This window comes from Lemur catta, chromosome 7 (assembly GCF_020740605.2).
Source record: "Lemur catta isolate mLemCat1 chromosome 7, mLemCat1.pri, whole genome shotgun sequence".
NCBI lineage: Eukaryota > Metazoa > Chordata > Mammalia > Primates > Lemuridae > Lemur > Lemur catta.
The window spans coordinates 73,785,211-73,805,783 of NC_059134.1; the positions used below are offsets into that span (position 1 = coordinate 73,785,211).

The 20,573-nt window shown below is 50.5% G+C and overlaps 1 protein-coding gene across 3 annotated transcripts in view; it reads left to right on the top strand.

The window, feature by feature from the left end:
* Positions 1–20,247, top strand: part of NAV2 (neuron navigator 2) — a 372,791-nt gene extending 352,544 nt beyond the window's left edge. For all 3 annotated transcript variants that reach the window (XM_045557674.1, XM_045557675.1, XM_045557676.1), the window contains 7 exons: positions 2,217–2,452; positions 4,652–4,806; positions 5,002–5,073; positions 6,639–6,835; positions 7,048–7,166; positions 13,626–13,829; positions 16,837–20,247. In XM_045557674.1, the coding sequence (XP_045413630.1) occupies positions 2,217–2,452; positions 4,652–4,806; positions 5,002–5,073; positions 6,639–6,835; positions 7,048–7,166; positions 13,626–13,829; positions 16,837–16,962 (1,109 nt within the window). In that variant the 3' untranslated portion in view covers positions 16,963–20,247. The remainder of the gene's footprint in view (positions 1–2,216; positions 2,453–4,651; positions 4,807–5,001; positions 5,074–6,638; positions 6,836–7,047; positions 7,167–13,625; positions 13,830–16,836) is intronic.
* The last annotated feature ends 326 nt before the right edge of the window (positions 20,248–20,573 follow it).

A 20,573-nucleotide genomic window follows, 5' to 3' on the forward strand; every position in this document is an offset into this window, starting at 1 on the left:
ATGCGAGTTTTATTTCCTGGTTGGTAGGGTTTCTGCAAGCCCCCCAGCATTTTCCACCAGCAGGCATTAAGATCTCGCTCTGCAGTGGCAGATGGCATGTGTTACTCAAGTCTCGCACAGCCTTCTCCTGCTGGCAAGTGAAACTCCACAGTTGTGTCCTTGGACTACAAGGGACAGAAACCAACTCAAAAGCAGCTATAGCAAAAAGGAAATACACGGGCTCATGTACCTGGGCAATCCAGGAGTGGGCTTCAAGCACAGCTGGATCCAGGTGCTCAGTGACATTGGGACCAGGCCTGCCTCAGCTTTGTCCCTCACAGCTGTGCTTATTTGAGCTTCGTGCATGTGGTTGATGAAATGGCCCCTGGTGTCCCCGATTCATTCATCTAACTTCTGGAAAAATGTAACAGAAAATTATTAGGGGTGGCTCTGGCCTGCCATGAGCCAAACGCCCATCACTGAATCTGTCATTGTGACCCGAGGGAGAATTTGGCCAAGCCTGGTCACAATCCTACCCTTCTGGGTGGGTGAAGGGGCTGGATCAGCTTCACTTGAACCCCCTGGAATGAGCTCTCAGGAGAAAGAAGAGTTACAGTCTACAGGGAAGCAGAAAGGGGTGTCAGGCAGAGCCCTTTAAGGAAAGCCTTTTGCATCCTGCGCTCAAATTGCATTTCCTCCGTGTGCTGCCAAGCGTGTGTGGTCACTTGCTCATTTTACAGGTGAGCATTACAAAGCACCAAGGGGGTCAAAGCAATGTCCTCTTGTTGAGACCAAACCAAACCTCTGTAGAAACAATAACAAGATGATCTGCCAGGGGGGAACCTGTCCCTCCCCTGCAGAGCCTGATCCGTTGCTGTTGGTGGCACATCAGGTGTTCCTATCTCCTGGGATCAGCTCGGGTTTGCTTTTCAGTGATACCTGGCTCTTCTCTCTTCCTGTAGTACTTAAAACTTATGCTTTCAAGGCACTAAAAACCACTCAAGGATTTGAGCTGAAAGCATTTCATGAGCTGCAGTGATTCACTTCGGTAGTACCAGGGGAAGGGGGTGTGACTTTGCGTGTTCTGAAGTGAATTTGTCAGCAAAATAGTCACTCCCTGGGGGCTTTATGGCAAAAGACTGAAACAGCAGCATGTATGCAGACAGAGGTGTTTTAGAGGTTTTTTCATGAGTTTATTATTGTTGTGGTGGTTATTAAGTTTAGACTAAAGACCTCATGCTCCATACTTTGCGTCAAGGTTTGAGCCAGCATAGGCCTTACTGAGATCAGTAGCTGGAAAATCTTAGTAGATGAGACATTTGGGGACCTTCACCGTGGTCATTCTGGAACAGTCACTGCATTTAGGGGTTACTGTTGGTTGGGAGAAGATTAGACACAAGCATATAAATGCATTTCAGGGGGATCTACTTGCGGTGAATGATTATGTGGAAGGAAGATGTTATTATAAAACAATAAACCCCCCTCGGTTTGTTTTTTGCTTATACTGATTTTCTTAAGGGTAGTTTTTAAACACAATCACCTTAGGTTCTGGACAGCTAACCTTGGATGGATCTTCTCTTGGAGACGGTATCAAGAAATTAGCTCTTGTAAAGCCAATAACCCTGATTTAATACAGTTTCAAATAGGAAAGGGGAAAGATAAGTTTCTACTTGTTGAGGATCAAGGGTCTAGTATGTAGCATCTTAGCCTAGGTCCAGAATCAAATGGTCCCCCCTTGGGGTTTTTCTTATTTTAAAGATAAAAGTGCTGTTGCCTTCGTGGTGCGTCTTAGTGTGGATGGCAGTGGCACCTGGCATGCAGGAGAGGACAGGGTGAAGAAGAGGCAACCCCAGGGTTATGGCAGACACGGTAGACAAGACTCAGTTTTGGTTTGGGCAGATACCGTAGTAAATCCGAACAGGCAAGCAGAGCCCAGGGTGTTTTGAATTCTGCACAGGACAGATGAGGACTGAGAGCCCAAATAGTCAAGGTGAGTCTAAACCTAGGAAAGTCACCCAAGACAGGAGCCAGATGCACACGGTGCTTATGAATAGGGAGGTGACTTCCTGGAGCAGTGGCAGTTTGCTCTCAGCCCCCCAGTGTCCCTGGGTGGGCAGCGACCTCAAGTGAGCGAGCTGCCGAGGAAAGGGATAACCCCAGGCAGTCCCAGTGAGGCGAGCACAGAGAGCTGCCTCTTCTATAGAGCTTCAAACACTTCCTGTGTCTCTCAAATGCAGGGCTCGCGGAGAATAGCCTGGACTCGCTGGTGTTCGAGTCCTTGATCCCCAAGCCCATCCTGCAGCGCTACGTCTCCCTGCTGGTGGAGCACCGGCGGATCATCCTCTCCGGCCCCAGCGGCACCGGGAAAACCTACCTGGCAAACCGACTGTCAGAGTACATGGTGCTTCGAGAGGGACGGGAGTTGACAGACGGGGTCATCGCCACTTTTAACGTGGACCATAAGTCCAGCAAGGTGAGGAGTTCATTCTGAGCCTGCTGCGTGTTTTGGCCCTTTGAGCATATGATGCTACCACCAGCCTGAAGACAAAGCAGCATTTCCTAGCATCTGCTTTGGTGGTTATAGAACGCCAGGTAAGGAGAGCTTCACTCAGATCCTGCCAGCAAGTCCCATCTGTGGTTAAGTCGATCTAGTTCAGTTATCATGCTCAGTGCTAGTAGTTCTTTAAGATCATTGCAGATACCTTCATTTCAATTGACCAGTAATTTATCATGTGCCTACAAGGTTTTATTGATTTTCCGAAATAAAATCAATCTTCTTTTGTGGAACAATAGCAATAACACCAGTAACAAAAATAACAATAACAACAGCTCACATTTACAGACTGCGTGCCCTGTGACCAGCAAACTGGCCTTCTCACTGCAACCCCTTTAAGGGAGTAGTTGTCACTATGTCTATTTTGCAGAGGAGGAAACAGAGGCTTGTGGCAGATTGGTCACGTGCCTGTGACCTCTCAGATGGTAGCAGCGAATAGGTTGGCTCCTGCTTTACGATGGAGACCTGTCCAGATGGAGTCTGACCTAGTCCCAGCCAAGGGTTGGAGAGTGTTTTCTTAGACCTGTTCATTCTTTCATGCAGTGAGAATGGATGGATGATTCACTCTGGCCCATGGAAAGGGCCAGAGGACCAAAGGTGGGTTGGAAATGGCTCCTTCATCTTAAGGCTCACGTGATGTTCCTGAAGATGCCGATTCCTAGAGCGCACTCCTAGATGATCTTTCACTAGGTTGTGCGGGGCTGGGAATCCGCACCCCCCACACGTTCCCCACGTGGTTTCCATGTAGGAGCAGAATGAGAGAGAAGCGCTCAGAGCCCCTCTGTTGCGAGCCTTGGTGTGAGTTAGAGAAGGCTCCCAGCCACGATCTGGGCCCCACTCGCTTTCCCCTTGGCGGGGGCCCCTCATACAAAGCATGGTCACCAACTGTTTGCCGCAGGCCTGGGTGGGGGGGGAGGGCTCTGAGTCTCAAAGGGCAGGAGCCCTGTCCTCCTCCTAGGTGCCTGGGGCTGAGAATCTACAGTGATGAGGGACTAAGAGAACCAGTAACTTAAAAAGGTGGGCCTTTTCTACTGCTAACAAGCCATATTTTGATTTAAAAGAGAGGCCCGGGGTGGGGGTGTGTGTGCTTGTAGGAGGTGGAGGAAATGTCACCCCTGCACAACCAGGCTAGCATCTGGGACATGCTGGTGTGGGATGACACACACTGGGACAAGCACCTGAGTCTCAGCCCACCCCACCGCTTACCCCCGTGCAATCTCAAGCCAGTCACCTGATTTTGGTGTGCCTCAGCTTGCCCATCTGTAAAATGGAGGTGATCGTAGTACCTGCCTCATAGGGTTATTGGAGGGGCTACAGGAGTTCCTGTGTGTAAGGCCGGCTCTAAGTGATACCAACTGTCATTATGATGCAGTAACGTCAGGCAGTCATTCCGAGTTCTCTAGCAGGTCCTTACCGCACCATTTCTGCCTTGTCCTCTGTTGTACCACTCTTCTTCCTCTTCCTCTTCCTCTTTTGGCATGTGTCCCTCACCCCAGCACTCTGGGCTGGGCTCTAGTGCCAGCTGAGCCAGTGCCCCACCCATTCTTCAGGGTTAAATTCAAAGGCTTCCCTTTCAACAAGACCTTCCCAGGTCCCCGGTGCATACAGACTCGTGTCCCCCTGCGCTGTTCGTTGTGCCTGCCATGGCACTGATCGGCAGGCGTGGGGCCGGCTCCTCTGCTGCTCTGATCAAAGCATCTGTGCCCACGGCTGTCAGGCAGGTGCCACAGAGGGACCGAAATGTGTAAGACACCTGCCTCCAGGAGCCTACTGGGAGGTTGGCATAATAAGAAATATCAAGAAAAGTGACATTTCTCGAGAAGTGGTATAAAGCATGCCTGTGTGACTCCACAGTGCTGCGCTCTTGCCTGGGGCTCAAGGTTTTCAGTCCTCTAGTGAATGCCAGCAGGCAGGACCAGGCTTTACTCATCCCACGCCCATGCCACATCCCCCAAGCACCAAGCCGAAGCCCTATAACCGGGAGGCACTCAGGACGTGTTCGTAGCTCAGCATCGTGAAGGGCCTTTCTGCCTGGGCTGGCCTGGGCGAAGCCAAGGCCCTGAACAGGGGAGTCTTCCCTGGGTGCACTCACCAACTTCTTCTCCCTGCTGTCCGCAGGAACTGCGCCAGTACCTGTCCAACCTTGCCGATCAGTGCAACAGTGAGAACAACGCTGTGGACATGCCCCTGGTCATCATCTTGGACAACCTGCACCACGTCAGCTCTCTGGGCGAGATCTTCAATGGGCTGCTCAACTGCAAGTACCATAAATGGTAAAGGCCAGGCCCGGACCTCACGGCCCCTGGAGAGTGTGCACCCCCAACGGGGAGCCGTGCACGCACACCGGGGCGAGGGGAGGCTGCCGGCATCCTTGCCTAGACACGCAGAGACCACAGGCCTCTGGGAGCACCTTGTTCTCTGGCTCGCCTTGGACTCACAAGCCTTCTTTTCCTTTATTTCCCCCACAGCCCTTACATAATCGGCACAATGAACCAGGCTACCTCTTCTACCCCCAACCTGCAGCTTCATCATAACTTCAGGTAAGTTTTCCCTTCCCTTCTCCAATTACATGTGGCATCCCGAAGAAGGAAAGCAAGAAAGGGAGGATAGAAAAGCCTGTATTAAGTGTGTGTTCTATGCCAGGTATTGTGTTAAGTATTTTTCCCAGCCTAACTCATTTAATCCTCACTTCAGCCTCAAGTAATCACATTTAGCATTCTCAGTTTACAAATGGGGAAACTGAGGCTCGGGGACTTAAGTGACTTTGTGAGGTCAGTGGCAGAGCTGAAATTTGAACCCAGGTGTCTGACTCGGAGCCCTGCTGTGGCAGTGTCAGGGAGGCAGCTCTGGACAGGGGCTGTGGGCACCCTTGCTGCCCCTGCGCGTTACCAACCGCATGTCTGTCTGTCTCCAGTGAACGTGAGCGTGTCTTCCCCTCCCTGCAGCCGGGGCGGAGGGAGGACTGCTCAGCTGAGGGTGTGTGGCTGCGTGCCTTGGCATCGCCAGACACCCTTTGCCCTGCCCTGAATCTCAGCTGACTCCAGCTCTCCGGCCTGGGACCCCCAGCTCACCCTCACTGGCCACTGCACAGGCATCCCTGAGGGAGATCTATTGAAAGTGGACCTGCATGGCATTGTCAAAGAAATGTGGACTCCTCCAGCTCACTGAGAGTGTGCCTCCCCTCTGCATTCAGGCTGTCCTGCTCTTGTCCATGCTGTCCCGTAAATACCCATGAAACCCGCCCTCCTCCTCTTCCCCCATCACCGCCACATCATCACCAGTGTACCATTGCCATTGTCATCTAACCAGTACACCAGGCCATCCGCTGCACTGTGGCAGCCAGAGTGCGCATTCTAGCGTGCACGTCTGACCACTGAACTCTCGTGCTTCAAGTCCTTCAATGGCTCCCCACTGCCTGCAGAATGAAATGCACCCTCCGTGGGCTGGCAGGTCAAGTCACCTGGGCGGCCAGATGAACTTCTGGCAGTTTCACCACATGCCCATTTGCAAAGGCTGCAGCCTGCACTCACCCCCACCCCAGCACCTGCTCCTGCCTTTCCTTACCTGCCCCATCAGCCACCCAGTGTCAGCCTAAACGTCCCCTCCTCTGAGGAGCCTTGCCTGATCGCCATGGACTTCGTCATATCTCAACTGTCCCTTTGCTTGTCTGCCTCGTCCACTAGCCTGTGAGCTCCTGGGGAACAGGACTGTGTCTGAGTCATTGTCATGGCTCCATAGCACAAGCCTGGCACTAAGCACAAGGGGCAGTTTATTCCAGTGGTTAGAGCTCAGCCTCAAGCCAGACTGTCTTGGTTCTGATCTTAGCTTGTCTATGAACTATCTGTTTGATCTTTGACAATTTCCATAACCTGTCTGTGCCTCAGCATTTCTATCTGTAAAATGGGGATGGTGGTACCATCCACATCATAGGGTTACCATGAGGGATTATGAGTTAATACATATGGACGATGTTTAGAATGGCGTTTGGCACACAGTGAGTCCTGTTTTTGTATTAGCATACACAGCTTCCGTTTCTAACGTGCTCTGGTTCTTGAGGTCAGCAATCTCCATCAGCATCTTGAAAGGCATTTCTGACTTCCCCCAGGTGGGTGCTTTGTGCCAACCACACGGAGCCCGTGAAGGGTTTCCTGGGCCGGTTCCTGAGGAGGAAGCTCATGGAAACGGAGATCAGCGGGCGGGTGCGGAACGTGGAGCTGGTGAAAATCATCGACTGGATTCCCAAGGTCTGGCATCACCTCAACCGCTTCCTGGAGGCTCACAGCTCCTCGGACGTCACCATCGGTAGGCGGGGGGCCAGGTGGGAGAGGGTGGGCTGGCGGGGAAGGGATGCTTCTGGAGTGCTCACTTCCCGGAGTGCTGTCCTCGGGGCCTCAGCCAGGACAGCGCTTTGCAGGTACAGTCTGCCATCTGCCTGCCATTGCTCAGAACACCCTTCCCTTGGGGGTGCTCAGACCATGGCTTCAGCTCTAAAGTGTTTTCATTGTGCTCCTCAGGCCCCCGGCTCTTCCTGTCATGCCCCATCGACGTGGATGGCTCAAGAGTGTGGTTCACTGACTTGTGGAACTACTCCATTATCCCCTATCTCCTAGAAGCCGTCAGAGAAGGACTCCAGGTGAGAGCCACCTGCTGGCTTCCTCAGAGTTGAGGGGGGCTGTTCCAGGGACCAGATGAGTAGTCTTTATCTCCTCCTTCAGGAATCTGACATGAGGTGACAGTCCCTCACCTGCCAGATCATCAGTCTAGCACAGTGTAGGAACACTTGGCTGCAAATCCTGGCTCTGCCGCTTATCAGCTGTGTGACACCAGGCAAGTCGCTTAGCCTCTCTGTGCCTGAGTGCATCACTGATGTTCTCCACAAAGAGTTGTTGCAAGGATTAAATGAAATTTTGGCCATAAAGTGCTCAGCATAGTAAGTGCACAAGAAGTGGAACCATACATCTGTGTAGCACTTCACAGTTTACAAAGTGTTCTCCTATCTGCTCTTTGGTTCAGGCTCTCGGTTAGTCCTGGGACTTGGACAGAGATTTTTTTTTTGGTTGCCTCCATTTTTTAAGAGAGAAAAATTGAGGCTCAGAGAGAATAAATGACGTGCCTAAGATCATAGAACTGAAACCCGAAAAATCTGGGATTTGATTCCAGGCCTTCTGGGTTAAATTCCAGGTTCTTAGTCCTTAGGTACCATGGCACTCACTCCCTGACAGCAGGACCCCTCACAGGTGACTTTGGGGCCCACCGGCCTGGCAGTAGTTCAAAAGCACAAATTCTTTATTTCTCACTCAGTCCAGGGTTTAACTAGGAGCTTACCATTAAATTGGAGCTTGGGACAGTTTTATTGTTGTGCCTGGAGGCAGCCTGAGAAGTTCCGTAGGCTTTCAGCACTCACAGGGAGTAATTAGAGTAATTAGCAGGCATCATGCACAGCTGAGTAATCCAGGAACCAGTTCTGCAGCCAGGTTTCCAAGGGCGCCTTTGTTCCCTCGGTCCTGGGCAGTGGGAGACACAAGATGCTGTTGTGGGCCTGCAGAGGGTGCGGGAGTGGTGTGTACCCACATACACGTGTGTGACAGTACAAGTTAATTGCTTTGGTCTGTGTTTGTCATTTCTGTATATTTGGCTACACCTGGGGAATATTCAACTGCTTTTTACCCACGATGGTCTTCAGGGGCATTCAGGACAAAAAGAACCTGGAAAGAAGGGTACTGCGCCTCTTGTGACTGGTATCTCATTGAGCTGGAGCATCGATGCTACAAATTCAAATCACTTTGTTGAACTACAAGTGTATTGTGATGGCAGAGGGAAGTATGAGATGAGGCAGTCTTTGGCCGGCCCAAAATCATTAGTTAGCAGTGCTCTTACTGAATGGTACTTTCAAAAGAAGGTATGAATGATTAGATCTTTGCAGTAGAATCTCCTAGGTAGATAAAGTTGCAGGCCTGGATAAATTGACCATAATTTAGTTTCTAATCAGATGGGTCTGTTATACCACAAACAGCCACCCAGTCATTCTTGGAGGGGCCAGTGGGAGCATCCCCCACTCCTGCATTCTTGTAGTCTGTCTCTCCTGTGTTCTCGATTGTTGGCTTCCAGGGACTGTGGTAGGCCCAGCACCCCTGAGAAACCCAAGCTTCTCGAGAGAAGCAGAAGGAATTGCAGGCAGAGGAGGTGCACTGTTTGCCCTTCACTTCCCACTTGCTTCCTCTGCTCCAAATGTACCTTCTGGTCCGGGGCAGGGTGGGGGGGGCGTGCAGGGGGGCGTGATCTCAGAGTCACTTGGAAGAATTCTCTACGGCTCTGCTGAATGAATAAAGGCCTCCCCTGGAGGGGGAGGGGGGCCTCCAGCCTGAGCCACAGGTCAGCAGGCCCCTTGTGGTGACCAACAGTTGGCGGTGCCAAGGCCCTGCTCCTTTGGACCTAAACCTAGACGGCAGCTTTCTGGGCATGGCTGTGAAGGTGGGGTCTGCTGGATGGGAAGGGATTTCCTTTGTCATCCTGGACCGTTTGTGGATGGAGTTGATCACAGAGGAGCATTGGCTTTCCTTCCCACCAAGAGCAAGAGAGGCCACAGGTTGAAAGGACTTGGAACAGCCCATCTGGGGCAGGGACAGAGACATGCTCCAGTCTCATGAGACTCACCAGTTCAGTGTGAGGCAGGAAAAGTCATTGCTTCCCTTGGTCATGAGGTCATTTATAGGACAGTCCTTCACAAGCGTGGAGCAGCAGAGGGAGGCAGCCAGAGTTCACATCCTACCAAGTGCCTCAAAAGCAAGCCACCCCACGCCAACCCTGTGACCTCATCATCCCCATGGGCCCAGGAGACCTCATCGAATCTGCTAATTCATGCAGAAGCCTGCTGTGTTCTTCCTGCCCCTGGTTTTGAAGGAATGTTGGCCGACATTTATTGAGGGCCTGCTAGTTGCCGGGCGCTGTGCTAGGGGCCTGACACACAGGGTCTCATTTAGTTGCAACAGCCCAGTGAGTCTCTCCCAGGGGAGGAAACCAAGGCCCGCAGACATCTTGCACCTCAGCAAGCACAGAGCACACTCAGCAAGTAGGATGGCACAAGCGTTGCAGCCCAGGGTGGCTCCTCGGCTACCTGTGTTATTGTCAGGCTGTCTGAGGACACACGTAACTCCTCTGAGAAGCCTCAGGTGGCTCAGGGAATGAAGCGTTTTATATGTTGGAGTTCTACCTATGATTTCCTTTGACAAAAGGATTTTTTCATTCAAAAAATAATTGAAAGTCCCTACTGTCTTTGGTGTTACTTTGAGCCCATGCTGACTGCGCGTTGGGCCGTGCAGGGCAGGGTCACTTGCTCCTGCCCTACCCCTGGCAGGTGGCCGTGAAGTGAGCACACTGCTGTAGTCCCTTAGCCAGGGGTCCCTAGACTGGGGACCTGACAGGGCTGCGGTGCACCGGGAGCTGGGAGGGAGGGCTGCCCGTGGTGGTACGGACTTGGCGGGCACGTGAGGAGACCAGCTGCAATCAGGCAGTAAGGATAGCGCCCTGCAGGCGGTTGGACAGGCACATCCATGCCTGGAGGAAGTGTGGTGTCGCCCTCTAGTGGATATCAGTTAGCTTTGCAAGTTTAGGCACCGCTGTCCTAGGATGAGTATTTGCGTGCGTACATGTGCTTGGAGGAGCTTCCTGAATATGTACCTTGGCATGTCCTCGTGTGATATACTCGTGCTCCTGGAAGCTCCATGCATCCCGCAGAGTCAGAAGGCTCGCAGTGGCCCAGGTCCTGGCTCCCTGTTGTCTGGTTCCCATTCTTCCTGACCCGGTGGGGATGCCAGGTTCTTCCCCTGCCTTGGGGAAAGTGCGTGTCCCGCCCTGCGTGTCTGTCTCTGCTGCTGCCCTCAGGGCCCTGCAGTGGAGCCGAGGAGCTTTATGATGTTTCCTTTGCTCGCCACGGTACTTACCCAGCCGTTCATCACCCGGACTCCAACACGTCCGTGGCAAGTGGGGAGGCTTGTAAAAATATTTTCTGTTCCTGCAGTTGATGTTAGCATGTGCCTGACGTGCATTTGTCTTACGACTCAGTCCCTAGTCTTGTTCCCCATTTGGAGTTGTCACTGGAAACACTTGCCAAAGTGTCTAATGTCCACAGAGGCCTCCATGCCCAGGGGCAGGCCTGGTGCCTGCAGGAAATGGGAAGGGACTGGGGGTGAGGACGGGGCCATTGGCCAGGTTGTCCAGCCTGCTCCGAGACCCAGGGCGAGCCTCCCATCTCTAGGCTTCAGGTTCCCACCTGCAAACTGACAGGTTTGGACTAGGAGAGTGCATTTTTAGGCTAGTTTCTGTGAAGCTTGAAAGTTCCCCAAACTACTCAGATGGGGTCAGGAATGAAGAGCAAATGTTTGAAAACTGCTGGGCCAGATAATCTCTAAGGACTCACCGAGCTGCGAGGGTTCTGGGCCCTGTGGTTCTGCAGCCCCGAGTGTCTCCTCCTCTAGGCTGGGGGTGGAGACAGAAGCCGTAGCTGTCCGAGTTGGGGTTTGCCTCAGCTGCATGTGAAGCCTGGCTTGGGAAGGGCAGCCCAGTGCCATGGGGAAAGCTCTTGGAGGGAGAAGCTTCTAAAAACTGCAGGAGTGTTTCTGATCTGGAACAGCCTTCTTCGGCTGTCCATACCTGGCTTCTGTGTTCTCTTTTGCCCTGACACACGCACACAGACACGCGCCCCTTCCCGTGATCCCTGCCTGCCTGGACTGGGAGTGCCACACTGAATTCCCAGGCCTGAGACTCACTCCTGCCCCAGGCCAAGGAGGATTTAGCAACAGACCGGGCCGGCACGCCAGGCGGGAGAGGTGCTGGCATCCGGGAAAACGGTGCAGTCGTGGGAGGCTGTGTGTGTCCCGAGTGGAGGAGGAGGCAGCCGCTCATGGAGAGAGATGGGCCCGGCTGGGACGGGGTGGGGGCCAGCGTCCCGGATAGAACTCGTACCTAGAGGCCCGAGGTGGCACAGGCAATTGTGAAAGAGTGGACAGCGAGCCCGGCACAGGCCGACATGCTGCCGTCCGGTGAACAGCCTGGTGTGTGTCTCGCTGCCTCAGGTGTGGCTGCGTCCCGTGGCTCGAGCCCAGAGTGGTTCAAAGTGGTGCCAGTCCGGGAGGCGCGGAGAGGGGAAAGGCCCGGACGAGGGCGCGGAGGTCCCAGGTTTGAACCGGGCTCTACTCTGTCACCTTTCACAACTGACTCTGATCTTCAGGCCTTGATTTCCCCACCTGGGAAATGAGGGGGGGCCTAGGGGGCCCCCGCTGCTTCCACTCAGAAAGACATCATTTTGCGGGTTCAGAGCTCAGCTCTGTTCTGCCGTCGGCACCTCATTCGGAGTCCCCGCTGGACTGTGGGATTCCTGGGAGGCTGGAGAGAGCAGGCAGGCGGGCCTGCAGCCAGGCCCGTGTGCAGCCGAGAGCCCACTGCAGCGCTGCGGTGCAGGGGTCTCCCGTCTTTGTACCCTGAGGCCCCCTGTAGAGGGGATGCTTTTCAGAACCACAGGTGACACTGCCCTGGCTGCGAGCACGTGCTGCCACGTGGACCTTGTGGAGCACACCAGTCGTCCATGGAGTTGGACAGCCCTGGTTTCCATTCTGGCTCCTCGCTGGGCCCCTGCTCATCTGTACCTCACGGTAGTAACGCTTCCTCTCGTAGTCACGTGGTGGTTAAAAAAGATATTTGTAAAGCACTTGTCACAGTCCCTGGCACACAGTGAGCAGTAAGATGCTGTTAAAGAGGAAAGCTAAGAAGACAACACATAGCTGCATAATATGGAGAGCCTCACCTTGGGACGTGGCCCAGCCTAGGGTTTTGTTCTTTAAAGACAGTGTATGGGCCAGGCGCGGTGGCTCACGCCTGTAATCCTAGCCCTCTGGGAGGCCGAGGCGGGTGGATCGCTCGAGGTCAGGAGTTCGAGACCAGCCTGAGCGAGACCCCGTCTCTACTAAAAATAGAAATAAAAATTATCTGGACAACTAAAAAATATAGAGAGAAAAAAAAATGAGCCGGGCATGGTGGTGCATGCCTGTAGTCCCAGCTACTCGGGAGGCTGAGGCAGGAGGATCGCTTAAGCCCAGGAGTTTGAGGTTGCTGTGAGCTAGGCTGACGCCACGGCACTCACTCTAGCCCGGGCAACAAAGTGAGACTCTGTCTCAAAAAAAAAAAAAAAGACGGTGTATGTTTCTTGAGTTCCCAGTAAAGGTCACTAAAATCATTTTATCATCGGATACTAGGCTTAAGAAAAAGAGGTTGGCCCCACAGTTATATAGAAAAAAAAGAAAGAAAGAAAAGGAGCTTGGAGGTGTGGTATTGGTCTTATCATAAAATTAAGTGATGACACAGTTGACTGTTTTAAGAAACAATTAGTTACCATGGACAATTTTGAGAAATATGTGACAGAGGAGAAGCTCTCATAATTCCACTACCAACATGGAACCTCTGTTAGCAATCAGCTATTCAGAAAGGGACCAGTGAGTCTGTGGAGAGTCTATGGAGAGTGAGACCCACTTCAAGAAATAGGGTTTTATTGAGCCAGGGCCATTTGCGAGCTCTACGTGCGGTGTTGATGCCCAGTTTGTGTGGGAGGTATTCTTGGGTGGATGCGCCCAATGGGGTACTAGAGCTGGCTTGTGAGCGGTTCTTTCCAACTCCACGTTCAGTGACATCATGGTGATAATATGAAATTGGCCATGGTGAGAGTATTTACACCATGGAAATTGGCAAATGCTTCCAATCAGATGGTTGGTTTTTCCCTGGAGCCAATTTTTCAGATTGGATCACTGTGGCTCAGAGTTCAGGGTTTCACAGGGAGTCAGCGGCAGAGCTGAGATGTGAAGTCAGATCAGCCTGACTCCAAAGCCTGTGCTCTTGACCACTCGGTCCTGCTGCCTTTGGTCTTAGCACCTTGAGCTGTCTGCGTCTTGGATGACTTCCTTAGGCTACCATTCCGGAAGTGGAATTACTCCATCGGGGAAGACGTAATGCTGAGTGTGGGGACTTTTTCAGAAAGCTCCAATATTGGGGCTGCAAGAGAGGTCTCGGCCCACTTTCGGACTGTTCCTTCTTTGCCTGTTTTCAGCTCTATGGAAGGCGCACCCCCTGGGAGGATCCTGCCAAGTGGGTGATGGACACCTATCCGTGGGCAGCCAGCCCACAGCAGCACGAGTGGCCTCCCCTGCTGCAGCTGCGGCCTGAGGACGTCGGCTTCGATGGCTATTCCATGCCTCGGGAGGGGTCGACAAGCAAGCAGGTGCCCCCCAGTGACGCCGAAGGAGACCCGCTGGTGAGTCTCAGCTCCCAGGGCAGCTCAGCATTCACTGGGCACTTACTGTGTATCGGGAGTGATGCAAGACACTTTTGGAATACGGAGGTGACTAAGCCTGGCCCTGTCTTGGAAGGCTGAATCCACCCTAAGATTAGGGCCATTTTGTCAATATTAACTTCCGTGGTTTTAGTTTTTCATTAAAGCCTTTAACCCCTCTGATATTTTTTCTGATATTAGGTAAAAGGTTAAGAATTTTATTTTTCCTTGTAAATGTTCCTATACCTATTGTCTCTACACAATTCCTTGCTCTCTGCTTTGTGATGCCACCTTTATCAAGTGTTTCGCTGCACCTTTGATCTCTCCCACTAATAACTGAGCAGAGGAAGAGAGTGCTAAGGGCCAGAAGCCCAAGCCAAATGATGAGGAGTACAGGCAGGGAGCAGTTTGAGGACATAAGGGACACAGGGACTCACGGAGGGCAGGGGAGCCTGAATACAGATCCCACAGCCAGTGAGATGAGTGAAGTCTTTATGCTGCTTAAGTTTATTTACTCTGCCATTGCTAGATCAACAGAGGCCTTCTTTTTTTTTTTTTTTTTTTTTTTGAGACAGAGTCTCACTCTGTCACCCCAGCTAGAGTGCAGTGGTGTCATCATAGCTCACAGCAACCTCAAACTCCTGGGCTCGAGCGATCCTCCTGCCTCAGCCTCCCAAGGAGCAAGGACTACAGGCACATGCCATGACACCTGGCTAATTTTTCTATATTTAGTAGAGATGGGGTCTTACTCTTGCTCAGGCTGGTCTAGAACTCCTTTGCGAAGCACCTGGGCCAGTAACAAGAGCATTTCTAATGAACTCTAATACTCTCTACCAATAGAAGACCCATACTTAGTTGTACCACTAAATTAGACCTAACAAATCAAAAGCCATGAGAAGGAAGCAAATATACCAAAATCTCCCGTGGTTAAACGACTATTATCATGCCTTAAATTTAGCCTCAAGCTTCCTTGGCAGCTATGACAAAAAGAAAAACACAACAGAGAATATTTTTCACATTACCTAACAAAAGAAAATATTCATAAGAGATGTAGCAGGATTAAAAGACAACTGATTCACTATTCTATCCCTAGCAGCTCATCGATTCACTAGATTAAAAAAATACTAGGCGATTTGGGTTGTCTGCCATCCTGCTGATTGGTGGGGTATAACCAGGATCCTGCTGAGGATTTTGGCAGGAACTATTCTTTTAAAGGATTCATTGTTTGTGTTGCCATGTGCGAGTGTGCAGTATTTACAACAATGGTCTTACAGAGGAAAGAAGCATTCTTTAAACACCCATTTCTGACGTTAACCATTGCTGAAAGCCACGGTCATGGAGGTATTTTTGGTGGGGGCAAGCTCTTGAGGTCTTAACTTCATAAAAATAGAATTTAGGGTATCTGGAGAAAAGAATGGCTAGCCCATCCTTAGACAGTCTTTTCTTAGCCAATAATATTTGTATCACTGATTGGACACACAGGTGCTTAGGTAAGACCTAGGGTTCTTGGAACAGCGACACAGAATTCTCCTTCCAACCCCTAGATATTTGGTATTTCTCCCAAGTCCCGTTCTGTCTGACTAGCTCTAGTATTTGTTAATCTCTCTCCCTCATGAGGTTGAGACCTTCATGAGAATAGGACTGACTTGTTTTTGTTCTAGAACCATATACTGTGGATATGCTGGGAATGTTTGATGAGTGAATAAATAACCCCAGATGCCAAGAATTGTCCGTTGTACTTCAGCTCCATCTCTCCCTTGGCTGTGGCTGTGCAGATGGACACCAGCCGGTGGTGCTGCTGCGGCCTGGCTCATCTGGGTGGACTGAGGGGCAGCTTGAGGGGCAGCTGGCTGGGAAGCAGCCGGATTCTATGCCCATCTGCAGCACACCTGATTGTAGCTCAGAGAGGCCCTGTCTTCCTAACTTCCTTGCTATGTAAAATGTAAAATATAACATACATACAATGTATGGTTGTAAGTAAAAGTAATTTTTAGTTCCCCTTCCCTACTCCCAAGCAAACAACCAATAGAACATAAACCAAGAAAGAACACTGTCTCCTAGACTCTTCTCTTTAAGTTAGATGATGATAACATCACGTTTATTAAGTACTTACTATGTGCCAAGCCAGCCCCTCTTGTAAGGATTTAATACACATTATGTCATTTTATTCCCTGTAAGATTCGTGCTGCTGTTCTCCCTGTTCTACAGATGGGGAACTGATAGCTGAGAGCCGTTAGGTAACTTGCCCAAAGGGCCCTGAATCGTAGCCCGGGCCCCCCCACACTCTGCGTGTAACTGGTGTTCTCCCCTCACCCCCCTCAGCCCCCTCCGGCTCTGGCAGGAGCTGGAGCCCAGCTGGCTCCAATCCGACCTCTCCCCAGAGCCAGGAGTACAGATGGGCTTGATGCTCAATGAAGCGGGGGAGGAGGGTGCTTTTGTTGCCAGCAGTGCTGATACACGTGTCCCCCCAGCAGGGATGCTTGGCCAGTGTTTACTCAATCTGGGGGCTGTGCTGGGGTAAGGTGTGCCCCTCCCAAATAAAAAAAATATCATTTATAGAGAGCTTTCTATTTAGTTTTCCATGCTCTACATATATTAACTTAGTCCACACCATAATATTGTAGGACAGGTACTATTATTCACGTTTGACCAGTAAAGAAACAAGCACATCGGGAGGCTGAGGTGGGAGGATCACTTGAGCCCAGGAGATCAAGGTTACAGTGAGATATGATCAAAAAAAAAAAAGAAAAGAAAAGAAAAGAAAGAAACAGGCGCACAGAGGTTAAGTAACCTGTCCCAAGTTCATGCAGCTAGTAAGTGGTGGAGCCGGGGTTTGAACCCTGGAAGCCTGGTCCTTGCTCTTGTCCATTACCCCCTGATGGGCTGCAAGCCCAGGCGAGCCTGAAGGAGGTGGCACGAGCTTCTCAGAGGCCAGGGTGGGTGGCCAGCTAGGCTGAGAGCTGCTCATGCTTCTTCCCTCTTCCCCCAGATGAACATGCTGATGAGACTGCAGGAGGCGGCCAACTACTCCAGCCCCCAGAGCTACGACAGCGACTCCAACAGTAACAGCCATCACGACGACATCCTGGATTCGTCCTTGGAGTCCACTCTGTGACGGGGGCCCAGCCATAGAGCCTGCCCCCTCCATTTCTCCCTGCCCCCTCCACCTGCATCCTCCACGTCACCCCGAAGATGACTTCCTGAGCCAGCCCCCGGGCGCAGCCTTAGCGCTGCAGGAATACCAAGACCCCTCGCCCTCCAGCCTCGACCTGGGTGCAGGCATCCCGGGCCGGCCGCCTGGGGTCCGCTTCCCCACAGTGAGAACTGCACTACCTTCTGTTTTACTTTAATTATTGTTTTTGCCTTGTTGCTGCGACCTCCCTAAGACACTGAAGATACTTCTCGGGAAAGGATCATCACCGTTGAAATGAAAAGAAAAAAAGTAGAACCCACATGAAGCTCTGAAACCAAACAGCATCCTGCCACGAGCTGCCCAGAGACAGAAGGGACTGGAGCAACGTTGGAGACGTACACAGCGCGGCCTCCCCTCACACAGACCCCCGGCCTGGGTCTCCCAGCCACGCCAACCCACCCTCGCGGCCACAGAGGGCACTGGTGCTAACTACGGCGCTGGCTTTGGTCCTGCTCAACACACTGCAGAGCTACGACACAGGGAAACCTTAGGAGAAAATAAATCGTGCTTTATTGTTTTTTATATGGTGCTCTCCTTCCCCGAGAGGTATTTTGCCTGTACTAATTCGAACACCCCTTCAGGTCCATCAGCCCCCAGTGAATCCATGAGAGCGAGTGAAGGAGTGAGAATGTGAGCGCCTGGATGTGGCTATCAATGCAGAACAGCATGTATCTCGTTCCTTATTATATATAAATGAATCAGTTTTTTTTTTTCTGCAAACACTGTGTATAGTGAGAATTGTTCTACTTTGGAGAACTGATTATCCCTTTAAAATGAGGTTGAGTTTCTCTCTCTTTCTGATGCATTGATTTTTTTTTTTGGAAGATTGTTCTCCTTCCACTCTCGGTCAGAATCAATCCTTTGGTGAAAGCAAGAACCGCAGGAGTTGAGTTTTGGTTTGGTCCTGCTCCGTTCTGGTTTTTAGTTGTCCATCCTCACAGTCCTACACACTCGCCTCCTACTGCCGGGGCTGGGGCTATTTGTGTCCTCGCCACGTGGGTGAGCCGTGGGCCTTGCCTTTCCTCCTCGTCCTTGAGGGTTGAGCAGACACGTCCACCCCTCAGGCATCCCAGCCCCAACTCCAGGTGGGGTGATGAGGTCACCTCACAACAGACTTGCACTTTCCTCAGAACCAACGTGATGCAGCTCAGCGGGGGTGGGGTGGCTGCTCCCCACCCCCCACCCCCCCAGAAGCCCCGTCTGGACGAGCCTTGCCTGACCTCTTCGGTGCTGACCTTCCCAAAGTGATGCCTTACTGGTTTTGTACTAACCGTGTTCATGTACATGAGTGTCGTGCCTGCCTGAGGTTAGTTTTTCTTTCTTTTTTTTTTTTCCCCCCATTGAAACAAACAGGGCTAAAAAGTCATCTACTCATTAGCAGAACTCAAGTTGCTGTGACTTTTCTCATCCAAGAGACTCATCTGTGTTGGGTGCGTGACCATGGGAAAAAGAAAAAGAAAAAAAAAATCCATTTTTAGGTTCTTATCAGTCTCCAACTAATAACCAGACTGGACGATGATCTTTCTCCTGCAGGAAAAGGCAAAAGTTCCTACACAACATCGCTGGTACTTGCCCTAATACAAACCCAGTCTGCTGTGCTTTCAACATACTGGTATTTTCTTTAAAAATGTGGTAAATCTTTGAGTTGTTCATTTCTGTTGTATAAAGAGAATCTTTATCAGACCCCAGTGAGGGTGTCTCTGTGTTTTCAGGGTTTTTATTCCATCTCTTGCATTTCTATTTCTGAAGGGTTGTCTCTTGGCTTTTTTTTTTTTTTTCTTGTTTTCTTACCGTAAGAGCTTGACCCAAAACTGCTCACTTCACATTGGATGACACCATGTTCTTCCTCTTCAAAAGACAGAGGGAGATGGGTCCCACTAACTGGTGAATGGAAAACCTTTCAACACTATCCCTGCTTTCGTCTCAGTAGACTCAGACTATTCTGCTTAGCCTTCGTCAGTCATCTGGGTGTGAGTGTGTCTTCTTCTGTTTTTGTTTCTAATAAAATTTTTAAACCATATATTTAGCCTGTGACCAGAGGGCCAAACCCTGAGACTTCTGAGCAACTGAAGGGTGGCCCTTGTCAACTTGTCTCCCAGCAATGACCTTACACTCTAGTACTGTGAATTTGAGAGGAGGTGAAACTGACTCCTCCTCGTGGGCAGTTTTCCCAGTCACCTTGTGAGTAGACACCTGCCAATATCGTTTGAAACCTTTTGTATTTTTTCCACGACATCCTCTCTTCTCCCCTCTCCCACAGACTTCCCTCCCACTGGGTCCAGGCTCAGAACCAAGACCTCGGTGCCTGGTGCAGCTGATTGGTGAACGGTGATTTCAAGTAGCGTAGCCCTTGTATGACTCACAACTCAGTGTCCTTCCTAAAGTTTCGGGAAGCAGGGTTGTCTAATATGCACATTTCTTACTTTGGTCATAGTTTTATGTTAGTGTCACTCACATTTGACAAAGTGACTTTGTACTCACTTAGGGCTTTGTCTGAAATGCTTCCATTTTGCCTTTTTCTACAGTTAGGCTAATTTTGAAATGTATGAAATTCTATGCAACATTTATGTTGAGTTAACAATGGAAGCCAAAAGTTTTCTTCCCAAACTGCCAAGAATTACCCAGGCCATAAATGAGATGGGAATACCTTTTAATTTCAGGTTGGTTGGGGGTGGGGTGGGACAAAGAACAAGACTTGCCTAGACCTTTGTTGTACCTTGGGGACTTTGTTATTTTATCATTTGATTCTTAAACTTCAAAATTCTGTGCATTCAAATTTGATTGTGGCGATTCTACTTCAAAAGGAAAAAACAATCCAAGCTTTTGGATATTCCATGGAAGGTTTGCTGTTTTGATCTAGTTGTTTCCAGTGGAGCGGTTTATGAAATATGTTCTATAAGATGTACATTTTTTCATTGTAACATAGAAATTGTAAATAATTGATTAAAGTGCTGCATTTTGATGAATTTTTTCTAGCCATTTTTAAAGAGAAAACTAGGAATTGAGTATTTTGTGTACGGTATGTTTCCATCTTCCCTCCCCCTCCTCCTTCCCACCCTCCCTATTTAATTTTCATTTGTCATGAGGTTTTTGGATTTGCCAATGATCTGCTGGACATCATGCCCCATGTCATAGAGAATAAAGCTGATGATTGTACCAGTCTTAAATTATTCATGATTCAATAAAATTGATGCTTATTTATTCAGATTAGTGGTTTGGCCTGTCTGTGCTAGAGCAAGTCCTCATCGGAGCTTAATGTCACACCAAGAGGAAAGTCACTCTTACCCGGATGCAGCAAACCTTTGCAAAGCCATCTCTGTCAGTCTGTCAGACATCCTCTGACACCTCTTCTTCACAGCTTCTCGTCTGTTACCACAGTTCACGTGGAGCTTGTTAGAAATGCAGAATTCCAGATCCTCTCAGACTCGGAATCACTGGGGATCTTGTGGAAATGCAGGCTCTGATTCAGTAGGTCTAGGATGGATAGCACTCCAGATTCTCAGTTTCTGACAATTCCTAGGCAATGCCGATGC